Source organism: Poecilia mexicana, unplaced genomic scaffold (genome assembly GCF_051168715.1).
Source record: "Poecilia mexicana isolate PSO_F unplaced genomic scaffold, ASM5116871v1 scaffold_10, whole genome shotgun sequence".
NCBI lineage: Eukaryota > Metazoa > Chordata > Actinopteri > Cyprinodontiformes > Poeciliidae > Poecilia > Poecilia mexicana.
The window spans coordinates 15,046,612-15,059,467 of NW_028263379.1; the positions used below are offsets into that span (position 1 = coordinate 15,046,612).

At 35.4% G+C, this 12,856-nt stretch overlaps 2 protein-coding genes across 2 annotated transcripts; both read left to right on the top strand.

Moving 5' to 3' along the window:
* The first annotated feature begins 2,486 nt into the window (after positions 1–2,486).
* On the top strand, positions 2,487–6,113 carry LOC148156938 (uncharacterized). Its single transcript, XM_088009475.1, has 6 exons — positions 2,487–2,535; positions 2,690–3,007; positions 3,978–4,325; positions 4,452–4,568; positions 4,691–4,740; positions 4,830–6,113. Exons 1-6 carry the CDS (start codon positions 2,490–2,492, stop codon positions 4,956–4,958), a joined length of 1,008 nt encoding a protein of 335 aa, XP_087865601.1. The 5' UTR covers positions 2,487–2,489; the 3' UTR covers positions 4,959–6,113.
* Positions 6,114–9,163: 3,050 nt separating this feature from the next.
* Positions 9,164–12,109, top strand: LOC148156939 (uncharacterized). The gene is made up of 6 exons (XM_088009471.1): positions 9,164–9,209; positions 9,330–9,656; positions 10,830–11,183; positions 11,298–11,426; positions 11,557–11,606; positions 11,722–12,109. Exons 1-6 carry the CDS (start codon positions 9,167–9,169, stop codon positions 11,848–11,850), a joined length of 1,032 nt encoding a protein of 343 aa, XP_087865597.1. The 5' UTR covers positions 9,164–9,166; the 3' UTR covers positions 11,851–12,109.
* The last annotated feature ends 747 nt before the right edge of the window (positions 12,110–12,856 follow it).

The window sequence follows — 12,856 nt, forward strand, 5'->3', positions numbered from 1 at the left end:
CCTGAAAATTACTATACTTATATTTTTACAAATGCCATGATAAATACAATGGCATCGGTAAAAATGTTTTGCAGTTTTTTTGTACTGTATTTAAGGCTTACTTAGACCAATAGAATCATTATTAAAATAAACTATGACACAACAAAGACCTGCGACAGACTGGCAACCTGTCCAGGGTGAACCTTGACTCTCACCCAAAACGTTAGCTGGAGATAGGCACCAGCAACCCTCCCGACCCCACTGAGGGACAAGGGTGTATAGAAAATGAATGAATGAATGAATGGATGGATGGATGGATGGATGGATGGATAAGCCAGGACAAAATGATGGCACCTCTGGAAAAACTTAAAATAATTTGAGCAAAGGAACATCTTATGGTCCAAGGTGTGTGTCCTTTACAATTGTCTTCAAGTTCATCATAAATCAGTCTGCCTATTAAAATGGTGGCAAATAGTCACTGTGCTGTTTGGAGTCATGGTGTGTACCACACTGAACATGGACCACAGGAACCAAAGGAGAGAGCTGTCCCAGGATATTAGAAAAATATATAGACAAACATATTAAAGGTAAAGGTTAGACCATCTCCAAGCAGTTCGTTACTCCTGTGACAACAGTTTCTCATATTATTCAAAGGTTTAAGGTTCAGCGGTTTGTAGCCAACTTCCCTGGCTGCAGGTGGAAAATTGATTACAAATTGAAGAAAAGATGTAAAGTAGCCAAAGAGCCCAGAACAACCTCCAAAGAAGTTAAATGAGATCATACTTACATAGCAGGACACTAAGATGCTTTACAATGAAATGAGTCATTGTAATTCATGCACTCATTCACATGCTGATAATGTGGATTGTACCCACAGCTGCCCTTGGGCAGTCGGACAGAAGCAAGGATTATCATCTCTATGTTCACAGATGCAAAAACGAAGCATGGAAAGACAAAAACAGTGTCCCTACTTTGAAACATGAGTGAAAACTGTTAATTTTCTGGAGCTACTTTGCTACATTTGGCACAGTATGTCTCAAATCTTTGCAGGGATGCTGCCTAGTGTCTGGAAGCTTGGTATCAGTAACAGGCCAAGGATCTCAGAACAGAAAATTGACCCAAAACACACATCTAAACACCCAAGAGAAAAATGCTGGATGATTCTGAACCAGCCTTGTATGAGCCCTGATTTAAATTATATTGAATATCTATGGAAGGAGACTAAATGTGCTGTCTGGAGAAGACAGTCTTTAAATCTGAGACAACTGGAGCAGTTTGCCCACGAGGTGTGCATCTAATTACCTGTGTGCAGGTGAAGAAGTCTCATTAGCAGTTACAGCAATTGCTTGATTGCATTTCATTGCCTCAAAAGTTTGCCCAACAATTAAATTACACGTACCATCATTTTTGACCAAAAGTGAAACAAGCCTGCTTTTGAATTGAACAACAATTCAAAAGCAATCATTGAATAATTTTCAGTATATTTTTATTCATTATTATTTTTGTCTATTTTATCTTACTTTAGAGACCATTGTGGGCTTTTCGGTTATTAACAGAGGGGTATCAACAATTTTGTTTATGTATAACTTTAAAAATGAACTGATGGTGTGCTTCTTTGTCACACTGGCTGAAACTCCAGAATTCAATTAATTTTTTGAATTTCCAAGCCACTTTCAGCATATTTCTGTTGATATACAGTGAAAAGATCAATTGTTTTTAGGTATTGTTTTTGTAATATGGATAACTTATTTTTTAGACAGAAGAGAAAATTATCTGATCAATAACTAGGTGTGGCAGCTCTGTCCCTAATCACTACTTATCTATAGTGTTATAACTCAGAGTCTGATCAATTGGTTTATTGTTCAGAAAGAAAACAGCAGAGATCACAAACTGATTGACCATAGGACAATATTGTTACACTGTTACATAAAGCTAAAAATGCTTTTTAAGCGTGTACATTTTAATGGGTTCTTAAATGCAGAGGCTCAAAATGTCAACTTAACTTGGGCGACAAACTAAACTAAATAGTCTGTTTAATAATTTTGGTGGCTATAAGATGTTCGAACTCCAAGTTTCTGTTAATAATGAGTCATCAAATAAAATCCTGAACATTTGTTGGAGATGCATACATTCAAACCATCTGTGATCATAGTGTTTTTTTTAAAGATGCAACAGCTGACTTGCAGATGGCGCTAGTCATAAACAGTGAGATTAATAAACATTTTGCGATCGGTTTCCTACACACGATTTTTGTGCCATGTTTCTTTGTAACTTTTTTTCTGTGTTATATTGCCTTTAGAAAAGAACTATTGACGGTGCACACAAAGCCAACATATATTTAAAAAAAAATGAAATAAAGGCATGACAATGGAAACAAAGCATATGTACATACAGGAAATGCCCTTTGATTGTATACTCTGAGGTAACCAATCAGATGATTTGACAGTCAGGATCTCCACACCTCCCACAACTATAAAAGCATCTTCTTTCTGAATAAAGACAGTGTCACCATGACTCTGTTATGGCTTACCACATTGTTACTTCTTCATCAAGGATGTAAGTATTTTTTTCATGAACTAAGATGGAATATTTTCTTGTTAAAGTATATCATATATATACTTTATGATATATATTTTTTGGTTGATTTCAATTTAATATTGTTTTCATGTTGTTCCTAATTTTTTCAATTGCTGCTTTCCCCCGAAAATAGATTCTTTAGTTCCAGTGATCACAGTTGAACTTGGTCAATCTGTGACTTTGACTTGTGCTTTTAGTTTGAAATATCAGAACAACAAATGGATTTTCTGGTACAAGCAAAGTGCTGGAGATACTCTGGATTTAATCGTGATGCAGCAGGGAACGACAAACCCAAATTATGGACCAGCATTCTCTGCTTCAAAATTCAGTGTAACGAACTACAGCAGTCTTACAATTTTCACAACCGTTCAACAAGATGAGGGCATGTATCACTGCGCTCAAATGGAGGCACTTGACTTTATGTGGAGTGGGACTTATGTATCCATAAAAGGTAAATTAATCTTTTTTTTTTCCAGTATTTTAGAAACTTTTTAATTGACAGATTAATCAGTGTGTATCTTTGAATTCCAACTGGACATAATGATGTTACTGAAAAATGTATAATCTAGGAAGGAAGCATGGTCGAAGGGGTAAAACCAAACTTTTAGTGGATAGTTCCAGATGTCTTTGGAACCAAGATGCAACGTTTAATTTCAGTATTAATGTTTTTTTTCTGTTTTTATTATTGTCTTATATTCTATTAAATAAATGCAGACTGAAAGACAAAAACAAGTTATTGCAGTTTCTGCATCTATAATTATAGTGAACTGTAGATTCTATAAATAACCATTGATTGTTCCATCCATGTACAAAGTAAATGACCATATTTTAATTCATATTTGATTCTGCGCAATGTTTTTCATTATAGTGAGTATAATCATATGGAGAAAGTAGACCTTTTAAAAGGTCTGCAGTTGTAACAGTCAAATGGTCTTTGCTTGGTTTCAAAATTAAATACAAATATTTTAATCTGTGGAGAACCTCAAACTCACAAATGTCCTTATTTGCGAAACAATGATGAACATAGTATGAAATTCTGTGGAAAAACAATATCAACCCAAAAAAACACTCAATTTGCAAAATTAATTTGAAACCAAAAAAGTTAATCATAGAAATACAATTTCCTTATTTACAATTCAAATAGCATTTTTAAAAGTCTGAACATTATTGTTTTAAAACAGTCGAAATTTTCTTGTGTGAATTAGTGATTGTATGAGTGTTGGCACTTTAATACAATATTATAAAACAGCAAAGTTAAAATCAATGAAAAAAATAAAAATAAGTGTATATATTTCTTAGTGCGCTGTAGATCATTAGTGAGTTCAAGTTTAAAGTTTTTATTGCCAAATTTGATACAAACATTTTTTCAAACATAACCCTAGTTTTCTTATTTGGTTTTGTTTAAATATAATATTTCACAGGAATCACTGAAAGGACATCAAACTACACAGTTCTTTCACAACCAACAATCTCAGAGCCAACAGGCTCAGAGACTCTGCAGTGTTCGGTCCTCTCTGACTCTGAGAACACAACCTGTTCAGGAGAACCCAGTGCGTTCTGGTTCAGATCCAGATCAGAAAAATATTTTCCAGACATGATTTACACCGAAGGAAAAAGAGCTGAAAATTGTGAGAAGAGATCTGACTCTCCGAAGAGATGTTTTTACAACTTCTCTAAGAATATCAGCTCTTCTGATACTGGGACTTACTACTGCGCTGTGGCCACATGTGGACAGATAATATTTGGAAATGAAATTAACCGGAGAAACGGTATGACTTTGCATACATCATTTGAAGTATTCAAAATGTCCAAAATCATCAAAATAAGTCATTGTTTTCTGAAGCAATAATGTTATCTTGATGGAGGAAATGACATACTTTGTCTTTTTTTTCTAGGCAAAACAAATGAAAACAACATGCTGGTGGTCACGATCTGTTTTGTCACTTCTGTAATTGGTAATATTGTTTTAATTTGCTATCTAACACGAAGATCAGCATGTCAGCAATGCAAAGGTTTGTTTCAGTGACTGAATTATATATCTCAAAGATGTTTGGTACAAGGATCATTTTTCTAGAATCACAATAAATAAAACACTGAAATTGAGTAATCGTGCGCATCACTTCCATGTTTACAGAAAGCTCTTCTTCACAGAAAAGAAACAACTTTAGCCAAGTAGTAAATGATGTAAGTACTTGAAATGTTCAGATATATTGTTTAGCACTATGAAGAAATTAGATAAATAACTTTGATTGTAAATGTGTTTTTCCAAACAGACTGAAGCTGGACCAGATATGAACTACGCTGCGTTACATTTCTCTGAACGGAGAGCATCAAAAGGAAAGAAGACGAGAGAGTTGATGACTGAAGACAGTGTGTATTCACAGGTTAAAGGATCAACTTGAATATATGCGTCAGCTTGTATAGAAAACCACTTGTGAGATGCAAATGCATACTGTTACTGACAAAAGTTTTGAAGTCAGGAAGGAAGCTGAATGAAAGACAGATGTAATGAATAAAAAATCATTTTCAACATTTTATGTCAAATTCAATTACATATTGTAATGTTTGAAAAGTCAAACCTGATGGATTGCTGTATGTATCTGAAATATCTTAGAAATGGAAAATAATACTGCTTGATGTAAATGGATCTATCTGATTTTCATAAATACAATACACACCTCTCTTTACTGTTGAACAGTGGATGGTGTATCTTTTAGCTATGAAGTGTTTCAGTCGTCTGTGCAGGGAGGACCCAGAGAGCAATCTTTTTTTCTTTCTTTTTTTTTTTAAGAAATGTTTGTATCGTCTTCTTATCCACAAGGAAATGAGTCTTCTGAAAGGCTCCTCAAAGAGGAAGACATCAACACACCAAAAGCAAGATAAAGTACAAGACTACAGTTAGCAAAAGCACATGTGAACAAAAAGCTACCTTTTTGAGACTATGAGACTATCAAATTTGTGGTCAGAACTGGCAAAGCTGTGTTTAAGTGTGGTGGAGGCAAACCTGATTTTGTTACATCAAGATGGGTCAAATTACAATAAATTATTGTGAGAAGTTGTCAAAGGATACACAAAATGTTGAACCCAAGTCATACTGTTTAAAATACATTTTTATGAAATACTACAGAAATTTAGGTGAACTTCTGAATTTGAAGAAAGCAATAAAACATCTCATAATTTTATCATTTAGTAATGGTTAAACCTAAAGTAGAAAATGTTAAATTTGAGTTAATGGAAAGTCAATTTGTTCTTCTAGTCTTATTTACACACATCACAAATATGAGTCCAGATTGTTGTGATCTGTGTTTTCTGTGTATTTTGAGGTTTTTCTGTTTATTAGCCTGTTCCCTTGTGAGTCTCTGTCTTCCCTGTTGATTGTTCCCAGCTGTGTCTCTTTTCTTTGATTACCCTCCCAGTGTATTTAGTCCCACCTGTTGTCTTTGTCTCTTGTCGGATCCTTGTCGTGTGTACATCTCTGTCTTCCCCGTTGCTCCCTGTGCAACCGGTTTGTATTCTGTTCTTTTGGATTATTTCATCATTAAAACCATCATCAGGCATCCTGGGTCTGCCAGCGTCTTCCCTCACCAAACCCACCATCATGACACAGATATGAAGAAACTATGTGCCTTTCGTTGAACATCTAGCCATATCACATCTAGGAAGACTGTATGCTACTTTCAATACATCTACATTTGTATTCCACATGATTCAGGATGAATGTTCAACTGCCATATTGTCACAGTCTTATTTTCCCCCACAGTTGTTGAGAAACTATTGGTTCCTTGAGGAGTGGACTGTTAAAATTTTACATTTTACCTAATCACATGTCTGAGACATGTGTAATGCGTCAGTTCGACAATATGAAACTTCCTGGAAATTGCCTGCACTGTAAACAACAATCCCTCATTGCGAAGACAGAAGTATAGAGCTAATCTCGGTGGATGTTAATGTTAAATATTTTGAAGCGTGGCCAACATGGACTGAATAACTTTGTTCACTTCTTCAGCTGCCATTGTAAAACTGCAGGCAGACTACAATTCTAAAATGCAGAAAATCACAGTCATTGTTCACAACTTTGTCTGTTTGCTGATTGGCCCGACTGAAATTCTACAGGAGAAATCCAGCTCAATGGGAGAAGTCCCACAAGGAGCACTGAGGAGAATTGCATAGGAAAGCAATGTCCAGGCTAATATTTCACAGACTCAAGCTAAAAGTTCTCCCAGGAGGCTAAGCAACTCCATCAACGGCTTTCATTTAGAGCTCAACTCCAGATGTCATTATTTAGGACTATTCTGGTCTTCTGTATACTCAAAGTCCTCCTTTTTCCTCTGAAGCAGCAGTTCTTCTCATGGGCCAGATCTTGAGAGTCACTAACCAGCCAATCAGCAGCAATCAAGTGATAAGTTTTAGAATTTGTGTTCGTCTTGTGTTCGTTGCTTGATTGCCTAATTATTTGTAGTCTATTATTTAGTTATTTTTTAATATTCCCTTTTCAACTTACCATTGATTAAATATCATGCATCTGTGTGGGCAGAGGCGCAAAAAGGGGGTATGCAGCGTATGCAACGCATAGGGGCGCAGCACCAGAGGGGGCGCCAAAACCCCGTCTGGAGGGGGTGACGTGCGGATTATGTTTTCCCATACACTTCTGCGCGCCTCACGCTCCTTCACCTCTCGCACATAACGAGGTACATGTAGCGAGTTTTACACTCCACGTAGCGTCGCTTCGGGGGGGGGGGGGACACCGATTTATGTTTTCGCATCCACCTGAATAATGTGCAGTTGCGCCACTGTGTGTGGGTTTGAAAAGCTGGAACTAACATCAAGCTGAAATTTGGAAACAACACTTCACATGACTAGCAGTTCTTACCTGCATTTGGTGCCTGGTTGTTCAAATGAACTACTGCTTCAGAAAACAAAACAGAAACTAATGAATTATTTGCCTTTCCATCCTTGATTTTCACATCTTCATGAAACCCACTTAACTCTACCAGAAAAGCAATCCTTAATTCTCCTGATAAGGAGTCACACTGCTAACTTACAACTTGTGACATAATATTTCAATAACTGTAAAATCACCATAATTATTTTATTATGATTTTCTGACATAGAAGCATAGCTCTAGAGAAATGCTTACTAGAGTAGAGCACTTGGACTTCAAGGTGCATTTCTAAACACATTTGAAAATTTTACCTATAAGAAATATGTTGATTATCAGCTACAGAGCCCCCTATGGGGTGTGGGTAATTCTTTAGCAATACCTCACAGTAAGTGTTCTGTTCCCTTGCAATAAATTAGCAAACACACCCTAGTCTGTTTTGTATAGTCACAAATGTCAATTTAAAATAGCAAATTTATATACATTTACTGAGCCTTTCTTAACCCATACTTTTGTCACCCTTTGGTGCAAAAATCTGACTGAAAATCAATTTATTAATCGTTTGTATAAGGCTGAGATGGAACTTGACATGAAAATAGCCCTTTATTAACCAGACTCCCTTTTTCTTCTTATGAAAAGTTTCTGTTTATATCTTAAAAAGGCTGGAAAGCCCATGTTTGACTTGTTTTGCTTTTGTATTTGTACATAGGTTTGTGGTGCATTTCTATCCTAAAGAAAAAATATACAAAACTTTAGATATCTCACAAACGAGATGCTAATAAACGGAAAAACCTTATATTACAGCAGAAAAACTTTCAATATTCAATTATGCCGCATGAACTGACCAGTACATGATTGTGAGGGAACGCAAAAGTTTTGCAACGCAATGCAACGGTTTCGGGAGGTAATCCAAAAAAAAAAAAGTTTTCCATGTCCCCTAGAGGGCTCCGTACAAAGTACACTCTGTATTAAGAACACTTCTGCTGTCAGAAAATGTCAGTCAGTTCCTCAGATGAATTATCTTTTAATCCCACATTTTCAATTCAACAATATATTGACAATGAAGGTGACACGCTTTTATCGTCAACCATATTGAGATAGAATCACAGTTTTATTTGCCTGCAGCTCTGGTGTTGCAAGTGGCTCTTTGGTTCACCCAGTACAATAAAAAATGAAATAATGCCCTGTTCTTTGTTTGTTTCATTCTTTTCTTCTGTGCCTCCATGAGAAAACACTGGCCTCACACTGCCATTCCTGAAAATTTGGAACCTCCACACTTGATAATGGGTTTTGGATCCACTTATTTGTGCTTATTTGCATTTTATCACATGAAGACTGACACCTGCTGGCCTACTTAGAGTTTGCAACCAGCTCCTACTGCTCTTACTATGAGAAACTAGCAGCCTCCTCCCAGTGTCATAAGTCCCACTGGAAGGAACTGAGTTGTTTTTGTTTTGTTCTCTGTTAAAGGCGATTGTGTCATGATTATTCACTACCTTGTTTCTGTTTATATGTTGACTTTAGCAGAAAACAACTTACAATGCATGAAAACCCAAATGAAATAAAGGCATTCATTTGAAATAAATGCATAAAAAAAGAAGCTAACTGTACAGGAAATGCCCTTTGATTGTATATTCTGAAGTAACCAATCAGACGCATTTGACACTCACGATCTCCCCACCTCCCCCAGTTACTAAAGGATATTTTTTTCTGAACGAAGCCAGTGTCACCATGACTCTGTTATGGTTCACATTGTTACTTCTTCATCAAGGCTGTAAGTACTTTCAGGAACTGAGATGGAATATTTTCTTGTTAAAGTATGTGGAATATGTATTTTGGTTCGTTTTTATCAAATGTTCTATATTGTTTCAATTGCTGTTTTTTCCTGATATAGATGCATCAGTTCCAGTGGTCACAGTTGAACTGGGTCAGTCTGTAACGCTGACATGTGCATTCAATATTACATATCAGAGCAACACATGGCTTTACTGGTACAAGCAGAGTGCTGGAGATACTCTGAATTTAATCGTTATGAAGCAGCGAAGAACAGCCTCAAAGTATGGATCACAATTCAATGCTTCAAGATTCAGTGCAACATACACTGGGGACAGTAGCAGTCTTACAATTTCCACAACAGTTCAACAAGATGAGGGAATGTATCACTGTGCTCAAAGGGACACTCTTGAATCTACGTGGAATGGGACTTATTTATCAATAAAAGGTAAATCAATCATCTTTCTTTTTCATTGTTTTACAGATACTTTAATTCACAGAGAGACCCATGTGTGTAATGTCTCAGTCCTTCTGGACAGGATTACGTTTCTGAAAGATGTATATTATACAAAAGAAGCATGACTTGGGGCGTAAAGAGGTATCCTAGCACCACATTTTCACTGGGTAATTTTCCTGGACCAGTACGCAAAGTTTATCTTCAATATTATTTAAGTATAGTTTGTCTTTTTTGTTTTTCAATGGTTTTGTATCTGACATATGAAATAAATGCAGACTGAAAGGCAAAATAAATTTATTCCAGTTTCTGTATTTCAGTTCCAGTATCAACTGTTCAAATTGTTCCTCAAAGGACAAAGAAAATGATAAAATTAAATTTATTTGATACTGTGCAAAGTTTTGCACTAATGCAGTGGGTATAACTATGTTGGGAACTAAATCTAATTGGGTTGGAGCTTTTAAATGAGCTGGTCTTAGCATATTTTGGAGATTATCATCCACTTTGCTAAACTACACACCAACAATATCCCCATTTGTTAAACAATGATGAAGCCAAAATGAAAAGCTGCGGAAAAACGGCATTAACCGCAAAATCCCGTTTGTAGATTTCTGCAAAAACATTGAAAGCCCAAAATAAATTATTGGAATTTTCTTTATTTTCTATTCTTTACTGTTATTATATATAGTGCTACTATAATTATAGAAGCCTTGGTTGTAATTTAAATAATTTGTATTTTAAAAGGAGAGAAAAGGTATAAATGTTTTAACAACAACTGAACTTCACAGTGGTTAAATTGGTTCTCCCATATGAAAAAAAAAATTAACCATCTTCCACATTTGATCAGACTTGGAAGATACAATTAAAGAACCAATACCAATAATATAGAATTAATGTTAGAGCTGTATATCTTTAATACAAATACTGACCCCTTTTGTCAAACACACATCTACTATATGAAATATAGTTAAGTGTTGTGACTTAATTTTTTTTCAGTATTTGACCGTTTATATTTGTCTAATAACTTTTTTTTAACAGAAAAGAACCAAATTAAAAAATAGACAAACATGTTTATATGTCTTTTTACCAAATATGACACAAAAATGCTTTCTTTCTAGCAGTACTATAGTTGTATTATTTAAGCTTACTATATATAACATTTCACAGGATATCAGAGGACATCAAACTACACTGTTGTTCAGCAGCCAACGGTCTCTGGTCCCACCCGTCCAACAGGCTCAGAGACTCTGCAGTGTTCGGTCCTCTCTGACTCTGAGAACACAACCTGTTCAGGAGAACCCAGTGTGTTCTGGTTCAGATCCAGATCAGAAAAGTCTTTTCCAGACATGATTTACACCGAAGGAAAAAGATCAGAAAATTGTGAGAAGAGATCTGAGTCTCAGAAGAGATGTTTTTATAACTTCTCTAAGAATATCAGCTCATCTGATGCCAAGACCCTCTCCTGTGCTGTGGCCACATGTGGACAGATATTATTTGCAAATGAACTGAACCTTAAAAATGGTACGTATAAATCAATTATTCGAAATGTCTAAAATAATCCTTAAAAATAATCTTTTCTGAAGCAATAACATGCTCTTGTTGTAGGGAATGACATACTTTCTCTTTGTTTTCTAGGTAAAACTGATGAAAACCACATGCTGCTGGTCACAATAGTCGCAGTAATCTGTTTGGTCATTTCTGTAATTTGTAATATTGTTTTCATTTGCTTTCGAATACAAAGATCAGCATGTCAACAATTTAAAGGTTTGTTGCAGTGACTGAATTATATTTGTCAAAGATGTAGATATAAGAAAAATGTTAATAAAATCACATAAAAATAAAAACAGCATGTAGACTGAAATTGACTAATTATATGTTGCTGCCACTTTTACAGAAAACTCTTCCTCACCAAAAAGAAACAACTTTAACCAAATGGAAAATGATGTAAGTAAATATCTAAATCACCAATTTTTTTTTTTTTGTGATCCAAATCAATACGTCCGAGTATTACAAAATAACTGAGTGTAAATGTTTTTTTTTTGTTTGTTTTTTTTAATAGACTGAAGCTGAACCTGATCTGAACTACGCTGCGTTACATTTATCTGATAGTAGAAGATCAAGAGTGAAGAAAAAGAGAGAGTTGATGACTGAAGAAAGTGTGTATTCACAGGTTAAAGGATCAACTTGAAAATGACGTATGCCAGCTTTCATTGAAAAAAAAAAAAAAAACTTCTGAGATGAAAGAGCATACTGTTGCTGACACACAATCAAAAGTTGTGAATTCATATAAAACTGAATAGAAGACAGATGTGATGAAAATGCATTTTTTTTAACTTTTATTATAAGTTTGCCACCTTTACCATATATTGATTTTTTAAAAATAAACCTGTTGGCATCTTTTATGTATGTGAAACGCATAATGAATGAAAATAAAACATCTCTATCCACATGGATCTTTCTGATTTTCCACACAGAACTGATATAGAGACCTGTAATGTTGAATTCAAGTTGTAATTTTGAGTAATAAAAAGTATGTCAGCATTTTGAAAAAAGAACCGATCAGCTTCTCCAAATATCTAAATAAATGCAGCTACAGAACTGTGAACTTTGGAAAGAAAAGCAGCAAGTCATTTCAATGTTTCACAAGTAAAACAACCATCCTGCTCTCACTTAGCATCACACTTATATTCTTCACTTTATCAATCCAATTCATGTTCTGCATACACAACAGCTAATTCAGAGATGACAGATGTTTCTAACTTTTCAGATGAATAAAGTGAATATGGTAGGATAGAAAGCAATTCAGCTACTGCTGCACCACTGCTAAATTCAACCACAAGCTCCTTGGTGGAGGTGAGAGAAATGATGGAAAAGCATCCAATTAGTCAAGTCCAGAGTGAAGGAGAAAGTGTGGCTGTGGGCTTGAATATCTCCTACCAGACTGGAAGGAGTTGACAGGATGTGACATTTCTCTTCATTCAATGTATGGTTTAGCTCACCAGTCTGGTCCAGTTGGCAATGGACAGAATCAGAATCCAGGAACTGGAATAGGATCTGAAACAGGAACCTGGCATGTGTAAAACAGGCCTGATAATCGACCCTGGGGTTTGTAAATATCAAAAATCATTCTATGCTAATCTGTACATGTCTTTTCTTTCTCATCACTATAGTGAATACGTTTATATTATAGAGAT